This window comes from Euleptes europaea, chromosome 1 (genome assembly GCF_029931775.1).
Source record: "Euleptes europaea isolate rEulEur1 chromosome 1, rEulEur1.hap1, whole genome shotgun sequence".
Taxonomy (NCBI): Eukaryota; Metazoa; Chordata; class Lepidosauria; order Squamata; family Sphaerodactylidae; genus Euleptes; species Euleptes europaea.
Window position 1 is genome coordinate 5,893,939 of NC_079312.1, and position 18,842 is coordinate 5,912,780.

General features: G+C 47.3%; 1 protein-coding gene across 1 annotated transcript; it reads right to left on the bottom strand.

The window, feature by feature from the left end:
- Positions 1 to 315: 315 nt before the first annotated feature.
- Positions 316 to 15,471, bottom strand: LOC130474046 (zinc finger protein 345-like). The gene is made up of 3 exons (XM_056845705.1): positions 15,432 to 15,471; positions 2,877 to 3,047; positions 316 to 2,429 (listed from the first exon to the last, which is right to left on the bottom strand). The coding sequence occupies exons 1-3, from the start codon at positions 15,469 to 15,471 to the stop codon at positions 316 to 318; spliced, it is 2,325 nt and encodes a 774-aa protein (XP_056701683.1).
- Positions 15,472 to 18,842: the final 3,371 nt, after the last annotated feature.

Genomic DNA, 18,842 nt, shown 5'->3' on the forward strand with positions numbered 1-18,842 from the left:
TCTCCAATGTGGGTTCTTAGATGCCTTTGAAGATGTCCATTTCTCTGTCCACAATCTGAGAATTCAAAAGATTTATACTCTGTGTGGTTAAAAGATAAATTTGAAGATTGCTACTCCGGCAAAATCTCTTTCCACATTTGGAGCATTCAAAAGGTTTCTGCCCTGTGTGTTTTCTTAGATGCCAAGGAACATCATTATTCTGACTGAATCTCTTTCCACATTTTGAGGATTCAAAAATGTGTTTCCCCTGTGTGGATTCTTCAGTGTCTTTGAAGAATGCTACTCTGATTGAATCTCTTTCCACACTCTGACGATTCAAAAAGTTTCTCCTGTGTGGGTTCTTTGATGTGTTTGAAGATGGCCACTTTTACTGAATCTCTTTCCACACTCTGAGCATTCAAAAGGTTTCTCCCCTGTGTGGGTTCTTTGATGTGTTTGAAGATTCGTCCTGACATTGAATCTCTTTCCACACACTGAGCATTCAAAAGGTTTCTCCCCTGTGTGGATTATTTGATGTGTTTGAAGATGGCCACTTTCACTGAATCTCTTTCCACACTCTGAGCATTCAAAAGGTTTCTCCCCTGTGTGGATTCTTTGATGTGTTTGAAGATTCGTCCTGACATTGAATCTCTTTCCACACACTGAGCATTCAAAAGGTTTCTCCCCTGTGTGGATTCTTTGATGTCTTTGAAGATTCCTACTGTCATTGAATCTCTTTCCACACTCTGAGCATTCAAAAGGTTTCTCCCCTGTGTGGATTCTTTGATGTGTTTGAAGATTGCTACTGACATTGAATCTCTTTCCACACTCTGAGCATTCAAAAGGTTTTTCCCCTGTGTGGATTATTTGATGTCTTTGAAGATTCCTATTGCCATTGAATCTCTTTCCACACTCTGAGCATTCAAAAAGTTTCTCCCCTGTGTGGATTCTTTGATGTGTCTGAAGACTGCCACTTTGACTGAATCTCTTTCCACACTCTGAGCATTCAAAAGGTTTCTCCCCTGTGTGGATTCTTTGATGTTTTTGAAGACTGCTACTGACATTGAATTTCTTTCCACACTCTGAGCATTCAAAAGGTTTCTCCCCTGTGTGGATTCTTTGATGTGTTTTAAGACTGCTACTGACATTGAATCTCTTTCCACACTCTGAGCATTCAAAAGGTTTCTCCCCTGTGTGGATTCTTTGATGTGCTTGAAGACTGCCACTGTCATTGAATCTCTTTCCACACTCTGAGCATTCAAAAGGGATCTCCCCTGTGTGGATTCTTTGATGTTTTTGAAGACTGCTACTGACACTGAATCTCTTTCCACACTCTGAGCATTCAAAAGGTTTCTCCCTTGTGTGGATTCTTTGATGTCTTTGAAGATTCCTACTGACATTGAATTTCTTTCCACACTCTGAGCATTCAAAAGGTTTCTCTCCTGTGTGGATTCTTTGATGTGTTTGAAGACTGCCACTGTCATTGAATCTCTTTCCACACTCTGAGCATTCAAAAGGTTTCTCCCCTGTGTGGATTCTTTGATGTTTTTGAAGACTGCCACTGACATTGAATCTCTTTCCACACTCTGAGCATTCAAAAGGTTTCTTCCCTGTGTGGAGTCTTTGATGTTTCTGAAGTCTGCTACTGTCATTGAATCTCTTTCCACACTCTGAGCATTCAAAAGGTTTCTCCCCTGTGTGGATTCTTTGATGGGTTTGAAGACTGCTACTGACATTGAATCTCTTTCCACACTCTGAGCATTCAAAAGGTTTCTCCCCTGTGTGGATTCTTTGATGAGTTTGAAGACTGCTACTTTGACTGAATCTCTTTCCACAGTCTGAGCATTCAAAAGGTTTCTCCCCTGTGTGGATACTTTGATGTCTTTGAAGACTGCCACTTTGACTGAATCTCTTTCCACACTCTGAGCATTCAAAAGGTTTCTCCCCTGTGTGGATTCTTTGGTGTATTTGAAGATTGCTATTGTCACTGAATCTCTTTCCACATTCTGAGCATTCAAAAGGTTTCTCCCCTGTGTGGATTCTTTGATGTGTTTGAAGACTGCTACTTTCACTGAATCTCTTTCCACACTCTGAGCATTCAAAAGGTTTCTCCCCTGTGTGGATTCTTTGATGTCTTTGAAGATTCCTATTGCTCTTGAATCTCTTTCCACACTCTGAGCATTCAAAAGGTTTCTCCCCTGTGTGGATTCTTTGATGTCTTTGAAGATTCCTATTGCCATTGAATCTCTTTCCACACACTGAGCATTCAAAAGGTTTTTCCCCTGTGTGGATTCTTTGATGTTTTTTAAGACTGCTACTGTTAGTGAATCTCTTTTCACATTCTGAGCATTCAAAGGTTTTCTCCCCTGTTCGGATTCGTTGATGTGTCTTAAGACTGCCACTGTGACTGAATCTCTTTTTATGCTCTGGGCTGTCAATAGGTTTCTCCCCTGTGTGGGTTCTTTGGTGTACAAGAAGCTGTGATCTGCATATGAAGTACTTCCAACACCGCAAGCATTTATGTGCCTCCATTATACTATGCTTTGGGAAAATGGCCTTACTCCTTCTTCCATGAGAGAACATCCATCCACTACCAATGCTGATCAAGGATGTCTGTCCTGAATGAATCCTTTGGTGTTCAATAAGATCTGAGTGAATTCTTTGATGTGAAGTAAGGGCTGATTTCCAATTGAAGGTCTTTCTGCGTTCCATGCAAGCATATGGTTTAACTCCCGAGGGAATTTGCCTTTTGGAACTAACATTCATGTTCCTACGGAAGGTCTTTCTAAAGGCCATATTTTTACTTTGATGTTCCCTCGAGCGGATTCTCCAGTTGGCACGGAAGTCTTCGTTCCTTCTTGTTTTGGTTGACCTTTCTTCTTGGACTGGGATTTCACGGAAGCCTCCTCCTTCGGACAGAATAGGCTTATCCCTCCTCTTGGCTGTGTGGCTTTCCTCCTGCCTCTGTGGTCCATCTCCATCCCTGAAGTTTCCTTTGGCGTTTTCATTCTTGGCTTTTTCCAAACAGAACCCTTGGAAACCCCCAACCGTCTCCTCTACTTGAGCTTCTGGAATAAAGAAAGAGGCCCAGTCAGCACATATGAAAGAATCTAAGCCACCTATCAGGCACTGCCCACTAATGGGTGGCATTTCTTTTCTCAGACCTTCCCCCCTCCCCTAAATGGGCCATTGGACACATTCCCAACAAGAACTCCTCAGGTAGCAGCTCTTATAATCTCCCTATCCACCCCCTCCCCAAATCCCTGTATGTACCTTAAGGTGTAAACGTGACAAGGAAACATTCTCCCAATGGTCAAATTGACTTGTGCATTCTTTTGAGTCTGGCCCCTTCCAACTTTATGATTCTGCTACTGATGATTAAATAGAAGAGAAGTTTTGATACCCTTCTTTAACCTAGCCTAAAGAGTCTCAAAGCACCTTACAAATCACATTCCTGGCCTCTCCCAACAACAGGCATCTAGTGAGGTAGGTGGGGTTGAGAGAGTTCTGAGAGAACTTTGGCTGGCCCAAGATCACCCAGCAGGCTTCATGTGGAGCAGTAGGAAAACAAACCTCTTTCTCCAGTCTAGACTCCCGAACTCTTAACCACAGCACTACTCCCCTACTCTTAACCACTACACCACACTGGTTCTCCACATGAAGTTAGAGAGCTTATTCTTATATGGGGGAGGAAAAGATATCAAGGGAAGAAGAAACTTTTTTCTGGAAGAATGGAAATCTGGTCACGATTAATGCCAACAATGCCAACCAGTGTAACCAGAACGAATTCATTCCAGAACACAGTTAGAGGGAATGATGGTAATCCCACCTGGGAGACAACTGTGTTATAATGGTTGAGGAATACGGATGGGACCCATTCTAGTTTTCCTGAGTCAAATGCTGCTTTAAGGTCTATAAAGGCTGTGAACAAAGCTGTTGGACCCTTGGAAGAGTATTTTTTCAATTAAATGCTGTAAAATCAGGCAGTGGTCTAAAGTAGACCTGCTCTCTCTAAATCAGCTTGTTCCTCGACAATAATGTTCTCTTGATCTAGCCAGCTGGTAAATTTGTCGTGAAGGTGCTTGGCATACAATTTACTAATAATGCTGAGGAGACTATTACGCCTGTAGTTGGCACGATTGTCCCCCTTTCCTTTCTCAAAAAAACGGCACCACAATCGCCCTGCCCCAGTTCTTTGGCATATGTCCAGTCCTATCTATATAGGTGAAAAACGAGGCCAGGAAAGGAACCCACCAGTCTTTGTTGTTCTTCAAAGGTTTGGGTGTGATAAAATCAGCACCTGGGGCTTTCCCTAGTCTAAGTTGGTCAATCAAGGGTTCAGCTTCCCTTAACTGAGGCTCAGTCATAGCCTCCTTTCAGCCCTGAGCCAGCAGACGAAGGGCAAGCAGTGGTGCCTGGCCCTTCCAGATCACCTACACCTTTGCAGGAATGTAGGAAGAGACCGCAAATGGAATTGTGAAAGAGAAGGCACAGTGCTCACCTCCAGAGCCGAAAGCTGCTGTTTGCCAATGAGTTTTTGACATGAGTTTTTGGAGGATGCTGACTGAATTAGTGGGAGCAAAGCATAAAAGGCTCTCAGAGGAATCTGTTGGGTGTGGCTGCAAGGAGTACGGCAAACGCTTGCCTGACGCCACCCTGCTGCCTGAAACTCTGACGAATAGTGCTTGCTAAACCCCTGGCAACTGATCTTGGACTACAAGACCCTGACTCCTGGAACCCTTCGTACTCTCTGCTTCCAAGACGCTGAAACCTGACACCCAAAGCCTGCTAATCAGTACAGTTCCTTACCCAGAAAGGCTGCGCTCGCATAGTTCTCCAGCATGACTTCTTCACAGAGTGCTCTTTGGTGTGGATCCAACAGGGCCCACTCTGCCTCGGTGAAATACACGGCCACCTCCTCAAAGGAAACCAGAGGCTGAAAGAAAAAGAGGATTGCCTCAAGCCAAGCAGAGACTGCACTCTGCAAGGGGCTGTTCTGGGAGGGTGCAGGATGGAGAGTTTGGCATGTGTAAAAGGAGTGGCGGTCACAGCCTCTCGCCTTGGCCCCTTACCAGCAACTGCAGGAGAAAACTCCCCCCTGAGAAAGGAGGGGGGCCCAGGCTGTGCCCCCCTCTTCTACCCTACCTTGAATGGAGGTGCAGCAGCTGTTTCCATTCCTCCGCAAAAAGAATGGATCAACACTGTCTCTTCAATTCCTGCAAAGGAGAGAAAGGGGGAAGAAAGGGTATCAGTCTCCACTTTGTATTCTGTTTGCTTGTGTAATTGTGCTTTATGTAACCCCATTCCTAGGGCTGTAAAAACGTGCCCTACGTACACTCAAAAATAATTGTAACTTTTTGTAGTAAGCAGTGGGAGAGGTGGAAGAGAAGCAAAAGGAACCAATGAGCCTTGAGGGGCTTTAAAAGCTGCTGACACCTTTCAGACTCTTGTGATACTTGAAACTTGTCCCGTGAATGCTGGAGCTCAAAAACCTGAAAGTATCTGTGCTGGATCAGACCAAAGGCCCAGGCATGCTATTCTCCCACTGGCTGGGCCGTTGCACACCCCCTTGAGTCCAGGGAGGTGGGAGAAAAAGAGAGAACCGAAAATGATATAGCCTGGCACCTCATTGTCACATCTGGCAGAGATCCCACACGTGGCTTTAGTGCATCTGGAAACTCAGGGTAATATCAATGGGTTTCGAGAGCATCTATTGATCCACTAATGACACATCTGGGTTTCCAACTAGAGGCAACATCAATGTGACATCACATCTGATCCAAACCCCTCCCCAAAGATGCCATGGATGCCAGACCACAGCCTGGCATCCCTTGATCAGCATCCTATTTCCTACAGCGACCCGTCAGATGCCGCAATCAGCAACAGAACACATTCACCCACTATTGAGCCCAGCAACCGGTTTTCAGAGATTGGCTACCCACAACGTGCAGGCTCCATTTATTCACAAGATTGAAGAGGTCATCCGAGATTTGTCTACCTTTTGTTTAGAGCCACCTTGAGTCCCTCTAATCATGGGAAAAAGGTGGGATATGAATACTGTAATCAATGTTAGCAATTGCCTCCGTGAATTTTTGGTTGAAGAAGCATTTCGGTTTTTCTCTGAGCAGAACTCTCTGCCCATCAAATTCACTGGATTCCCCAATCCCATCCAGGCACCATGAGTCCTTACCACATGAGAGGGCATTTTGGGCATGTTCCTGTGGCTGGGCTCGCTGCCCTTCCTCTGACGGAGCTCTTTCCATTTCACAGAACTTAACTTCCATCTTCATGGATGGATCCCACCTCTGAAACAGCAGCGAGGGAGACAGGTAAGAGATGAAATGGAAGACACCAAGGAATGGATGTTGCCTACTCCCAGTCTCTGCACCTTTCTATCAGCAGACCTGGGAAGTGGGAGAGTGGACTTTGGTTCGACTGCATTTTGCTGGAGATCAGAAAATACACAGAGAGAGACCTTTGCAAACAAAAACAATAGTGAGCATTTAATGTGTACCGGGGTAGGAGAGGTCCTGCATGACGTCTCAAAGAATACAGGCAAAATCAGAATAATAAACAGCATATTTCAGAAGACGTATCCTTTTTCTATAGACTGACAAGAATGACATCATGATATGAGATCATTATTCCAAGAAGAAATATGCTGATATGATATGAGGTTTGTGACATTAAATTGAGATTGAGCTGACAGTTTTGGTTAACACAACATTTCCTAAAAGTGAAGGCACTTTCCATCTGTTTGCTTTGCTAAAGTTCTATTTATCTTGTCTTAGTTCCTCTTAATGATTACCTCTTGCATCAACATTTCAACTGTTTTCTCCAGCTTTCTCTAAACTTATGTTTCAGAGTATTTTTCTCAATTCCCTAATTTAACCCATTCATTTCCTCTTCACCTGGTAGGGTTTTCTTTCAACGTTGGTGAATTATCTGGATAAGAAATTCCCTAGAAGTGGCTGCTGAATCATGTTGTTAAACTTCCCATTTGATTGACTAACACTTGGACAAATATCAGGCAAGGAAGCTTTAGGATAAGCTCAGCCAAAAAATCACAGCAACATGGCCAAGCAAGCACACAATAAAGGAAAAGCCCAAATAATCACGAACGCCACAAATATATTAGTGTAACAATCAGTGCAAAGGCCTGACAAACAAATGTAAACAGGTAAATGAAGCAGTGTCCAAGCAACACATATGTAATCAATCAAAAAAGTCCAAGGACTTAAAAGTCGTGTGGAAGTCTTCAACAGACGAAGAAAGGACACGGAGTCTTGAAAGGACTCTAGAAAGACTCCATGAGGAGTCGTCAGGAGAACAAAGTGAGAGCCAATTAGGGCGAATAACAAAGTCGAAGCAGTCCTCTTAGGGAGATAAGCGTTTTGCAACAAGGTAAGTACACTACTGTGTTTTGGTAAAGTGACCGTTTCTAATCCAATATTTTCATCAGCTGTATATCCCGTTGCCAAAGGAAATCATCTTAAATACTGTCTTACTGGGGATGAACACATGAACACATGAAGCTGCCTTCTACTGAATCAGATCCTTGGTCCATCAAAGTCAGTATCGTCTACTCAGACCGGCAGCGACTCTCCAGGGTCTCAGGCAGGGGTCCCTTTAACTGGAGATGCCGGGGATTGAACTTGGATCCTTCTGCATGCCAAGCAGATGCTCTACCACTGAGCCACAGCCCCATGCCAACAAACAAACACTAAAGTTTACATTTGCTTTGAGCTGATAGTTATAATAATATATTTGTGGCATGCATGATTATTTAGGCTTTTTCTCTTTATCGTGTGCTTAGGATAAGGTCAGACATCGTTGCTTGAATTGGACATACCTGGGGGGGAAAAGGCCTCACCTGCTCTGCCTGCCTCTTCTCCTCAGCTTGACTCAGGAGGAAGCCTTCGGCCAGGGCCACCGCCTGGGAACTGGTCTCCGGTCTGCATCCTCTGACCCATTGCTGCATTTCCTGGGGCAGGATGGTCAGGAACTGCTCCAGGATCACCAGGTCCACAATCTGCTTCTTGGTGTGTCTCTCTGGCTTCAGCCAGTGGTTGCAAAGTCCATGGAGCTGGCTGCAAACCTCTCGGGGTCCATTGGACTCATAGTAGCTGAACTGCCAGAAGTGTTGGCAAATGACTTCTGAATTCATGGATTCCTGGTCCCCGAATTCAACACCACCCCCAACTTGGATGGGATGGGGCCCTTTCCTTGCTCTCTTGCCAGGTCTGACTCCTTCTGGATCCTGCTCATCCATCTCCTTCCTCTCCTAGTGGGTCGACTCCGAATGTGAGAAGATGCCTTTACTCACTTGGCAATGGCTTATCCTGTGGGGGTGGAGAGACAAAAAAAAGAGATACCTGGTGGATCAGCACAAAAGTATTTCTCGTGGTTTGTAATAGCATATGGCTATATTGCATACCAAGCTTTTTTAGATATGCCTGTTTGGCTCCTTGGGAACATTAACTGTTTCTGCCTGTCTAAAGATGTTACAAGCTTTCCTCTGATTACTTTGGGCCAATCTGTCCTAGGGGCTTCGGCTGGCCACTAAGCATATCAGTAGAGATGCCCACCCAGAGCCACAGTGGTCTCCTGCTAGCATAGGGTAAGTGCCAATCTGACACTGGCACAGAGTGGGATTGAGTCAGGGGTGTGACTTCTGCATGGAACGGGGCTCAGTTGATTTCCTGAAGCCTCTCCAGGTCAGGGCACAAGAGCTGCTGGGATGAATTGGAGCTGGGGGGAGGCAAGGAACCCTGCCGAATGCACAAGGTTGCCAACTCCAGGTTGGGAAAGTACTGGACATTTGCGGGTGGAGCCTGGGGAGGGCAGGAGATAATGGCATAGAGTCCACCTCCCAAAGGAGCCATTTTCAGCATGCAAACTAATCCACTGTAATTCCAGGCAACCTCCAGGCCTAACCTGGACATTGGCAACCCTGCATCAGAGAGATCGTAGATGGGGAGAAGCAGCAGCTAAAATCCTTATGGGACCGGAACCGATGCCTCCTGTGACTGTGCCCTTTGTGTTTCTCCGTCTTGTGTGGCCTGGTGGGGGGGGTCTCTACCTCTCTTGCCTGGCAAAAGGGTGCTGCTTCTCTCACCCAAACCTCAGCACCTTCTGGCATCCATAGGTGAGAATGATCCCTGCCTTCTTCCCTTCCACAATCCAAAAACTACCCCTCCAATGGATTACTTTGAAATAAACCTTCCAGGATCCAATTCCTTGTAGGAGCTCCTATGGTTCTGAGGTGGCTCCTGTGAACTTGGAAGTTCACTCCCCATCCCGAGAGGCTGCCCCAGTTATCCTGCAGGTAGCTCTCTTCCGGCCAAAGAAGAAGAAGGTCTCTAACAGCATCCGAAACATCCAAGGACTGATATTCCTGGATGAGCTTTGGGACTTGCTTCTGTTGCTGGGGTCTCTTGGGTTATTTATTCACCCCAAGAAATTTTCTCCAGCATCATCAAAATCCTAATTGCTGGTATTTAATATGGTTGAGGGAGGATTCTTTGTTGTTATTATTGTATTACCTTTGGTTTTATAGAAGGTTAGGAATTTTGTAGTATTCTTTGGCTGGTGATTGACCAGCACAGGTCCAATGCAGCCAGTTGTTCCAACCCGGGAAGCCAGGAATGGGTTGGGGATCCCAGTCATTGGGGGGCGCGGGAAGAATGGTGGTGGGAGTAGGTGGTATAAGGGAAAAACCTAGGGATAGGGCTATGCTCAGACTCCTTCCAACCTGCATCCCATCCTGAGGTACGAAGGTAGGCGGGCTAGGAACAACTCGTCTCCGACACTGCTGTTGTGCACGGCCAGGTCCATTAGCAATAAGACCACCACCCTGCAGACTTATTTTACTTTGCTGGGTGTGGACCTGTCCTGTGTGACCGAGACCTGGGTGCAAGAGGGTGAGACTGTCGCCCTGAAAGAGCCCGGCTCCCCCCCCAGGTTTTTTGGTTCTCCACAGGTTTCGGACAATGGGCTGGGGGGGGGGGGCGTTGTCTGTCCGGGAGGCTTAATCTTTCAGGGCTCTGTCCGCCCTAGAGATCCCTAGCATTGAATGTGGGGATCTCTCATGTGGGAAGCTGAGGAGAACCTGGCTATCGGGCTGGCGTACCAGCTGCCCGATGCACCAGCAGATACCCTGCTGAGCTTGTTAGAGGCAGCGGCGGAAACTAATGGTTCTGGAGGACCTCAACATCCATGCCAATGCCGCTCCTTCATCGCTAGCTTGGGACCTATTATCTTCCATGGCGGCACTGGGGTTCTCCCAATTTGCTTCAGGTCGTACCCATCAAGCTGGACATATGTTGGATCTGATCGTTGACACCTGCACCTGCCATCAGGAACCTGGGAGTGATCCTTGATGCCTCCTTAACAACAGAGGCTCAGGTCAAGGCTACCCTCTTCCATGTCCGCCAGTTGGTGCTTAACCTCTCTCACCCTGACCTAGCCATGGTGATCCATGCAATGGTAACCTCCACACTGGATTACTGTAACTCACTCTACATGGGGCTGCCCTTGAGACTGAGCTGGAAACGCCAGCTGGTACAAAATGCCACAGCGAGGCTCCTTACTGAGGCCTGGCTGAGTGAGCATATCCAGCAAGTGCTCCGCAAACTGCACTGGCTCCAGCTGGAACACCAGATCAGTTTCAAGGTGCTGTTTTTGACCTTACATGGTCTGAGACCTTCGTACCTGTGGGACCGCCTCTCCTGGTAATACCCCCCCACACACACAGAACATTATGTTCTACAAATAGTAATCTTCTGGTGCTACCCGGCCCAAAGAGCGATAGGCTATCCTTGACCTGGGCTAGGGCTTTTTCGGTCCTGGCCCCAGCCTGGTGGAACTCCCTTTGAGGTGACCAGGGCCCTGTGGGATCTTGGAACTTTCCACAGGGCCTGCAAAACAGAGTTATTCCACCACGCCTATGGTTGAGGACAGCCATGGCTTTCCATCTGTGCTGGCCTCCCTATCTCCCTGCACCTGTGTTATTGACTATCAGTCCAAGGTGTGGGGATGCTGGCTGTTCGCAGGCCTTGCCGTGGCCCTGTGATCCAAAATGAGCGCCACTTGTTTATTCTATTTTATGGGTGTTTTATGGGGCTGGAAGTTATGGATTCCATTTGTGGGTTTTAAGTGATGTGATTTTACTATATCTATTGTTATGGAATTTCTTGTTGTGGGGGAGGGCAGGGTATAAAACAAAATAAAGAAATACAATAAATAATAAATAAATATGCACATCTAAATCCCTTCTAGTTCTTTGGCAATGGAGAAGAAAACCCTTCTCTCTCTCCCACTACTTGCTTGGCCTCTCTAGCAAACTTTAACTGTTTCAGTGCTGCAGACAATTTTTGAAAAGCTTCCTGTCATTCCCATATGGAGAAGCACCCAGACGGACAGACTGGACTTCAGCCGGGCTGCCATCAGAGATGCCCGAAGTGCTCAACGGGGGTGTGTGGAGTAACTCTGCACAGGGTTGCACTCCTGGTGTATCCCATACGGTTCAGCCATCTCAGAGAATGGTGGTATTACATCAAATAGTAATACCATAGTAATAGAAACTAATAGTTCTGGAGGACCTCAACATCCATGCCAATGCCGCTCCTTCATCGCTAGCTTGGGACCTATTATCTTCCATGGCGGGACTGGGGTTCTCCCGATTTGTTTCGGGTCCTACCCATCAAGCTAGACATATGTTGGATCTCATCTTTGACATCTGCACCTGTCATCAGGAGCCTGGGTGTGATCCTTAATGCCTCCTTAACAACGGAGGCTCAGGTCAAGGCGACCCTGACCTAGCCACTGTGATTCATGTGATGGTAACCTCCACGCTGGATTACTGTAACTCCCTCTACATGGGGCTGCCCTTGAGACTGAGCTCGCCCCGTCTCCTCCTCCCGCTCGGGGCACCTGGCTCTGCCCGGCCCCAAGCCTGGCCCAGGTGCCGAGCCGGCCCCCACCTCCGCCGTTCGTTCAGGGCGGTATCCGCCTCCCTCTATCCCACAGGGCCCAGCGGATTGATGTTGCTCTGCCCGCGCCGAGCGCCTCCGCCCCCTCCCCCAGTAGAGGAAAAAGAAAGCTTTTCTTGGGGTGGTGATGGTGAGGAATTGTGCCTCTACATGTCCAGCCCTCCAACTCTAAAGTTACACCCCAGCCAAGTGTAACTTCTATTTGATTCAAAGAGGGATATCAAAGAAATATTTTTCCCAGTTAAAGTACTGAAGGAATTCAAATCTTTGACCATGTGATCCCACCACATGACACGTGTGTGTGTGTGTGAAGTTACTTTTATCAAAATAACTATAAGCAAACTTTAATTTTTTTCTTTTCTTTTTTTAAATAAGGTACAGTATATAGAACAGCAATGAAGTATGTAAAACAATAATTAATACGTACCAGTTTGGGCCTGTTTTCCGACTTCTGTCTAGCCAGTCCTGTAAAGATGCACAGACTTGCAGATCTGCTCTGCCTTGCTGTGTTGTCTGTACTTTCTTTGCAGGAGTTTTTGTAGTCCTCAAATATTAACATGCAGCTTTATAAAAAGGCGGGAGTCCTTCTGAGGTAAGCAGCCAGAAGTGTCAGGCCCTCCAATCACTCTGGGAAGATTAATATAATATCCATTGCAAACCTTCGCAACCACCATCACAATACAAACTAATAGCCAATTAATAAGATAAACATAATCCCCCCTTTCCAGTAATCAGCATAAGAAATTATTATGCCTAAACTATTAATGTGTAGTTTTATAATAGAACTCAAATCAAATGAATAAATAAAAATAAATAAATAAATAAAAGCTTGGAGTCCTTCTGACGTAAGCTGACTGCAGTTTCAAGCCCTCCAATCACTCTGGGAAGATTGCACCTTTCCCCCCTTACATGGAGTATCCCAACTCTTTCGCTTCCCCCCAAAGGTTTCAGAGTTACACAAGGACAATAAGGGTCTCTGCTCCCTTTGCCACAAAGCATCCTTGGTTTGTGTGTGGGGGGGGGAGTCAGTCTCTTTAGGAGCAGATCCTAAAAAACCATCCACAGAGCTGATTTGGAGATCAAGGGGCAGAGCCCTGAAAGGCTCATATGTCCTGGATTAGGGGGTAAGGGTCAAGGGGTGCCCACTGTCTCCATGCCCCCTCTCCTTTCTACTTTCTCTTCCCCTTATATAATGCTCAACTGTTTTCCATCTTCCATGGCTCCTGGAGGGTGAGAACCATACTCAGGCCCCACTGCTGGGGTAGTTTGGGATGGGGGGGAGGATATTTTTCTTTCAATTCCAGAACTCTTTTGCATACTTAGGAACCCATCCCCCCATCCAGACCATGTTTGGGTGCCCTATGGAGAGGAATTGGACCAAACAGATTATAAAAATGCCACACCTCAGTAGAAGTTGTGTGCAAAAGGAGACTTGGTAAAAGTCAGATATAGATGAATTTAAATGGATCTTCATGAAATCATATATGATTTTCACAAAAGAAATCCATGGTTATACTTTAGGTCGTGTTTTAGTCTAATATGCAGCACCACAAAATCATGCATCCAATGCTTCATAGTGCTGCAATAGTGTAAAAACATAATGCCAAAGCATGGAACCTTGTGCATCCTCAGGATTTTTGCTTTGGGTCACCCCAAATTTGCCATCAAATCAAATATTATGCCCATAACCACAGACGGCACCCAGAAAAACATGGCTCCGCTGCTTCTTGGCACCACCACAATGGAAAAACACAGTTCCAAATCACAGATCTATAACTATTTTTTTGTTGGATCACTCCAGATGTACGACCACATTAGGTAACATGTCCATAGTCACAAATTAGGAGCTAAAACTGGACTGTCTGGCTCAAGGGGGCAGGTGGGAGATTCCACTCCTGAACTTGGCAACTACAAATGTTCCTTTGCATTACGGAAAACACCCTGCACATAGAAAGCTAGCACTGCAAGGAAATGGTTGTGCCCACTATCTCTGCTTGTATGATTCAGGTCAGAGACTGATGTCTCCTAGGCATGCCCGATGGGGGCCGTGTCTCTCTTCTTCCATGGAGCACCTGGCACTGCTGACCCTGAAGAGAGCCTGAAACTCTGGTTCATAATTTTGGGGAGCCTGGAGGGCCCCCCCCCTTCCTACACACCCAGCAGAGTAGAAAAGCGTCCCACAACTGAGAGGACAAGGATTCAAAAGGGAGAAGGAGAAAGGGGGTGGGGGGCTCTCCCTCAACTGCTTCCCAAAGAGCAAAGGACACAGTTGCATTGCTTGGGATCCGGATGTAAGGGAAGGAAGGAAAGGCCTGCTGGGGCCAGGCTGCCAAGAAGCCCAGGGGGCAAAATCTCCTGCCCCTTCTGAACCTTGGCCCGTTAGCTCCCGCCCCAGTCTGAAGTGGCTAGAAGGGCCCTTCCCTATTCGTGTCTCTTGTGGGTCTTAATTCCCTAGCTCTTTTTTCTTTTGAGAATATCTTTATTTTGCACAAAGCAGCTCTTTCTGGCACAGGAAGGCATGTGTGTACTGGGGGAGAGGGGATCTTCTCCCAATTCATTGCTCCCCCCTTCTTTCTCTACCTATTGGGTCTAGCACAGCAGAGCCTGGTCCTACATTTCTCCCCCCCCTCCCCAAAACCCCTTTCAGCTCAACAGTCCCACCCTATGCCAGTCTTGCAGCACCCCGGAGAACGCAAACCTTCTTTCTGTAAGGAGGGAGAGGGAAATGAACACATGAAGCTGCCTTCTACTGAATCAGGCCCTTGGTCCATCCAAGTCAGTATTGTCTACTCAGACCGGCAGCGGCTCTCCAGGGTCTCAGGCAGGGGTCTCTCCCATCACCTACCTGCCTAGTCCCTTTAACTGGAGATGCTGGGGATTGAACCTGGGACGTCACTCCTTATTGTTGCGGGGCGCTTAATGAATGAATGAATGAATGGCGCACGTGGCACAGCCCTCGCCCTCCCACCCCGCCTCAGAGCACAAATGTTATGGAGGTTTACTGGGAAGTTTGGCCAAGTGCGTCCTCCAGGTGGGCCCACTCCTCCCCACACGACCTTCCTCCAGGCGAGGGTCCCACTGCAGCCCCCAAGTTCACCCATTCCTCAATGTAGACCCTCTCATGTGGATGACTGTGGACTCTCTGGGGCATCCTGTCCTCCCACCATCCGAGCCAGGAAAGAAACTGGGTTTTGTTTCAACGGGGTCAAAGATTCAAACATCTCCCGTTCAGGGGAGGAATGGGAATTTTGTGGGCCCCGGAGGGAGGAATCCGTGCCCTCCTCCTCCATAGAGCCTCCTCTGGTCCCGGGGAGCTCTCTGCTTGGGGCGTCGCCCTCCTGCCTGAATTCATCTTCTCTGCAGCCTCCGCCCCGTCTGAATGGGCCTCATTCCCAAACACGTGGAGTGCCAGGGAGTCCCTCATTCCTCCCCCCCCCGACCCCCCCCCCCTGGACTCACTCGGAAGGAGCTGCAGGGCGAGAGCGACAAAGGCCGCCATTCCCACGTTGGGCGGGCAGGAAGGAAGGAGACGGGCTTTCCCCCCCCCCGGAAACCCGCTTCCCCGGCGGCCCCTCTAGGATGTGGGACTCGCTGGCCTCGGTTTCTGCGGGGCGGAGGCAGCCGGCAGAGGGAGCCCCGCCCCCCGCCCACTCTGCATTGGCTTGGCTTGGCTGGGCTTGATTGCTTGTGGAGGCCGGAAACGTTTGGGGGAACATCTGGGGAAGCTGGAGACCCCCACCCCACCCCACTGGAAGCCTCTCCCCAAGCAGGATCCAGCCCCCCTGTTCCCTGGCTCACATTCACTGGGCTTCGTGGGAGCCTTGAAGGAGGAGGGTGGGGGGGAGCTGGCAAGCAGAGGCCCCCTTTCTTCTTCGGGACTTCATTTTCTCCAACAATGGGAAGCTCCCTCCCCCCCCCTCCACGTCAGACCCAGGCAAAGATGGTCTGATTTGGAGGCTGGTGGAAATAGAGCCGAGACGCTACAGACCTTCAGCCACGCTGCAAAGGAAGAGGTCTTCTTGAGCGTGACGTATCCTGGCATAATATTCTAGAAGCAGCAGCGGAGGAAGATCCAGAGGAAGCAACTGTGCTGAAAACAGTTATTCTAGGAGAAAAACATGGCCAAACTCCACTTTGGGGGCTATTCCGCAGAGAGCTCGGGGACAGAGGGCCCCCACCCCCCAAAGTATTGCGAGTACATAGAGCTATTGGGATGGCACACGGGTCGGGCCTAATTCATCATATTTATCTTTTCAGGTTTTTCATAGCTCTCCCCCCAAAGTAGTTGCTTTGCAAAACAAAACAACCAGATAAAGGTCCCCTGGGCAAGGACAGGGTCATTCCTGACCCATGGGGTGACGTCACATCCCGACGTTTACTAGGCAGGTTTATGGGGTGCCTTCCCCAGTCATCTCCCCTTTACCCCCAGCAAGCTGGGTACTCATTTTACCAATCTCGGAAAGATGGAAGGCTGAGTTGACCATGAGCCGGCTACCTGGAACTTTTTTTTAATGAGTGAATTTCTCAACAAAATTGATGGGAGTTTTTCAGTGATCGAATCACAAGCCAATGGGTTAAAGTACTTAGATTATGCTCTAATACCCATTTCATATGGCCTCAAGATGTCCCTGTAATTGGTCAAATTTCAAAACTTTCAGATCTCATTGCATTCTATCTCTGTTTGCTGCTCCTCCCAATTTGATGTCATCTGCAAATTTAATGAGTAGTCCCTCCACCCCCTCACCCAGATCATTTATAAAATTATTGAAAAGTACCAGGCACAGAACCAGCCCTTGTGGCACCCCACTGGACACCTCCATCCAGGTGAAATGCCGTTGACAACTCCTCTTTGAGTGCGGTTCTCCAACTAGTTCCCTACCCACCTAATCATCCTAGAGTCCAGTCCACAATCCTCTAGTTTACCCATCAGATCATGGGGAATCCTGTCAAAGGTTTTACTGAAATCCAGGTAAACACTATCGACAGCATTCCCTCGATCCAGTAAACTCGGTACTCAATCAAAGAAGGACACGAGGTTGTACCACCAGGGCATGCCTAGGTGTTGGCGTTTGGCCTTCATCCTGTTCTGATTTTGTTTGGGAAGGTCAAAATTGTCCCTACTTTTTATTTTGTTGTGGTGTCTTTAAGGTTTTGATGGGAGGGTTAAGAATTGGTTCTGTTACACTTTTCTATGTGGTTTGTTGGGCTTCTGGATTGGGTTGCAGTCTGGTTGTCTGGGGCTTGTGTTGGTTCTTGGGGAGGAAAGCATTGGCCTGTGCTTGCTCACAGGCATGCCTTTTTGCTTTTCCACTGAAGAAAAAAAAAGGCTGTGTTTTTTCCTCCAGTGGAATGTGAGTATGCTGATTTTTTTAGGCAGAGGAACCAAATTTGCAGCCCCCCTGAATCAAACTCCACCAAACTTGGAGGTTTACTCTGAGGAGAGTCATCCCCCCCCCCAAGAGCCCAGAAAATACCTTCCACTGAATGCAAGTAACCTGCACACCACAGGAAAGTTGGCTTTCCAACTCATATTCTCAGATGAGAAAACGGACAGTATAGTCTATGGGAAGTTTGCAGTGGTTTCCTAAGGAGGATGGGGCCACCCTTTGGACCCCCTGTCCCAAACCTGACCAAACTTTGGGGTTCTTGCAAGGAGAGTCCCTCGCAGCTACCTTAAAAAATTTGGTAACTCTACCTAGAAAAATGCCCCCACAGGAGCTTTGAAAAAAAATTCCCATTGACTATGATGGACCTGCATTTTTTCAGGAAACCTAGAAGAAAGCGGAAATTCCCATTTAATGGTATGGGCATTCAGCTTATTTCGGGTCTCTTGAGAAAAAAAATCAGGCCCATTTAACCCGAACCTGAAATTGACCTGAAAAAATACACAGTCCTAGAAGCGACCAGAACTGTACAGAACACTGTAAGGTTGGTCTCACCATAGATTTGTATATGAGCAGTAGGATAGCATCAGTTTTATTCTCTATGTCCTAATTATGGCCAAGGCTGCCCAGCAAAGGGGACTTTGCCCCCTTCCCCACCCTGACACTCTAAACCCCTCCAGGATCCCCCAGCTTCTGGAGCCTACATCCTCCAGCACTCCTGCAAACAAAGCTGGATCCCAAAAGGAGGAAGTTGGAGGACTTGGGTATTTCTCTCTGTTGTGGGATTTCACTTTCCCACCTCTCCGTCCTTTGTGATTGGTTTTCTCTGCCTGCTCACTTACCAAAAGCAGAGCCCAGAGAATTTGATAGGGAAGATAGATCTTGTACACAAGACACTCTTAAACAGCACAAAAACGTATACCAGTAAACCATGCAGCTTTATTGAACTTACAAAAGAATATAAGGCAAAGAAAAAAGCAATACTTAACTAAATATATACGGTAGAATTTTACAAACCCACACACAAGTTGACACAAAACAAACAGCAGAGTACTCTGGGTCATTCCAAGGAAAGACAGAGATGGCAACCACAAAGTATGGAGCCCTGGTCTCTCCGTTAGAAGGACAAAGGGGGCATCTTGAACGCCCTTTTATAGGCTAAACCATGAGACGAGGGTCCCAAACGGACACCTCCCTTTCAAATTCTTCAGGAGATGGGTTTCACAAATCATGGCTAATCTTGTTTGGAAATGTCCTGTTCCAAAATAAGTTTCCCAGATCCAGGGTCTCTGACAACTACTTGTTCATCCGTCAGCCCGTGTACAAAAACAATTCCCCCCATGCTTAAGCAGGCAATTTGCTGCCTGTCTAAATGACCTTGTTATCCCTAAACATAATTTTGGGCACCTAATGTGTTTTGGTTGATTAACTCCTAGCAATGCAATCTCCTGTACCCTTTAAGGTCAGGGGCCTAGTTGAAGCTGGG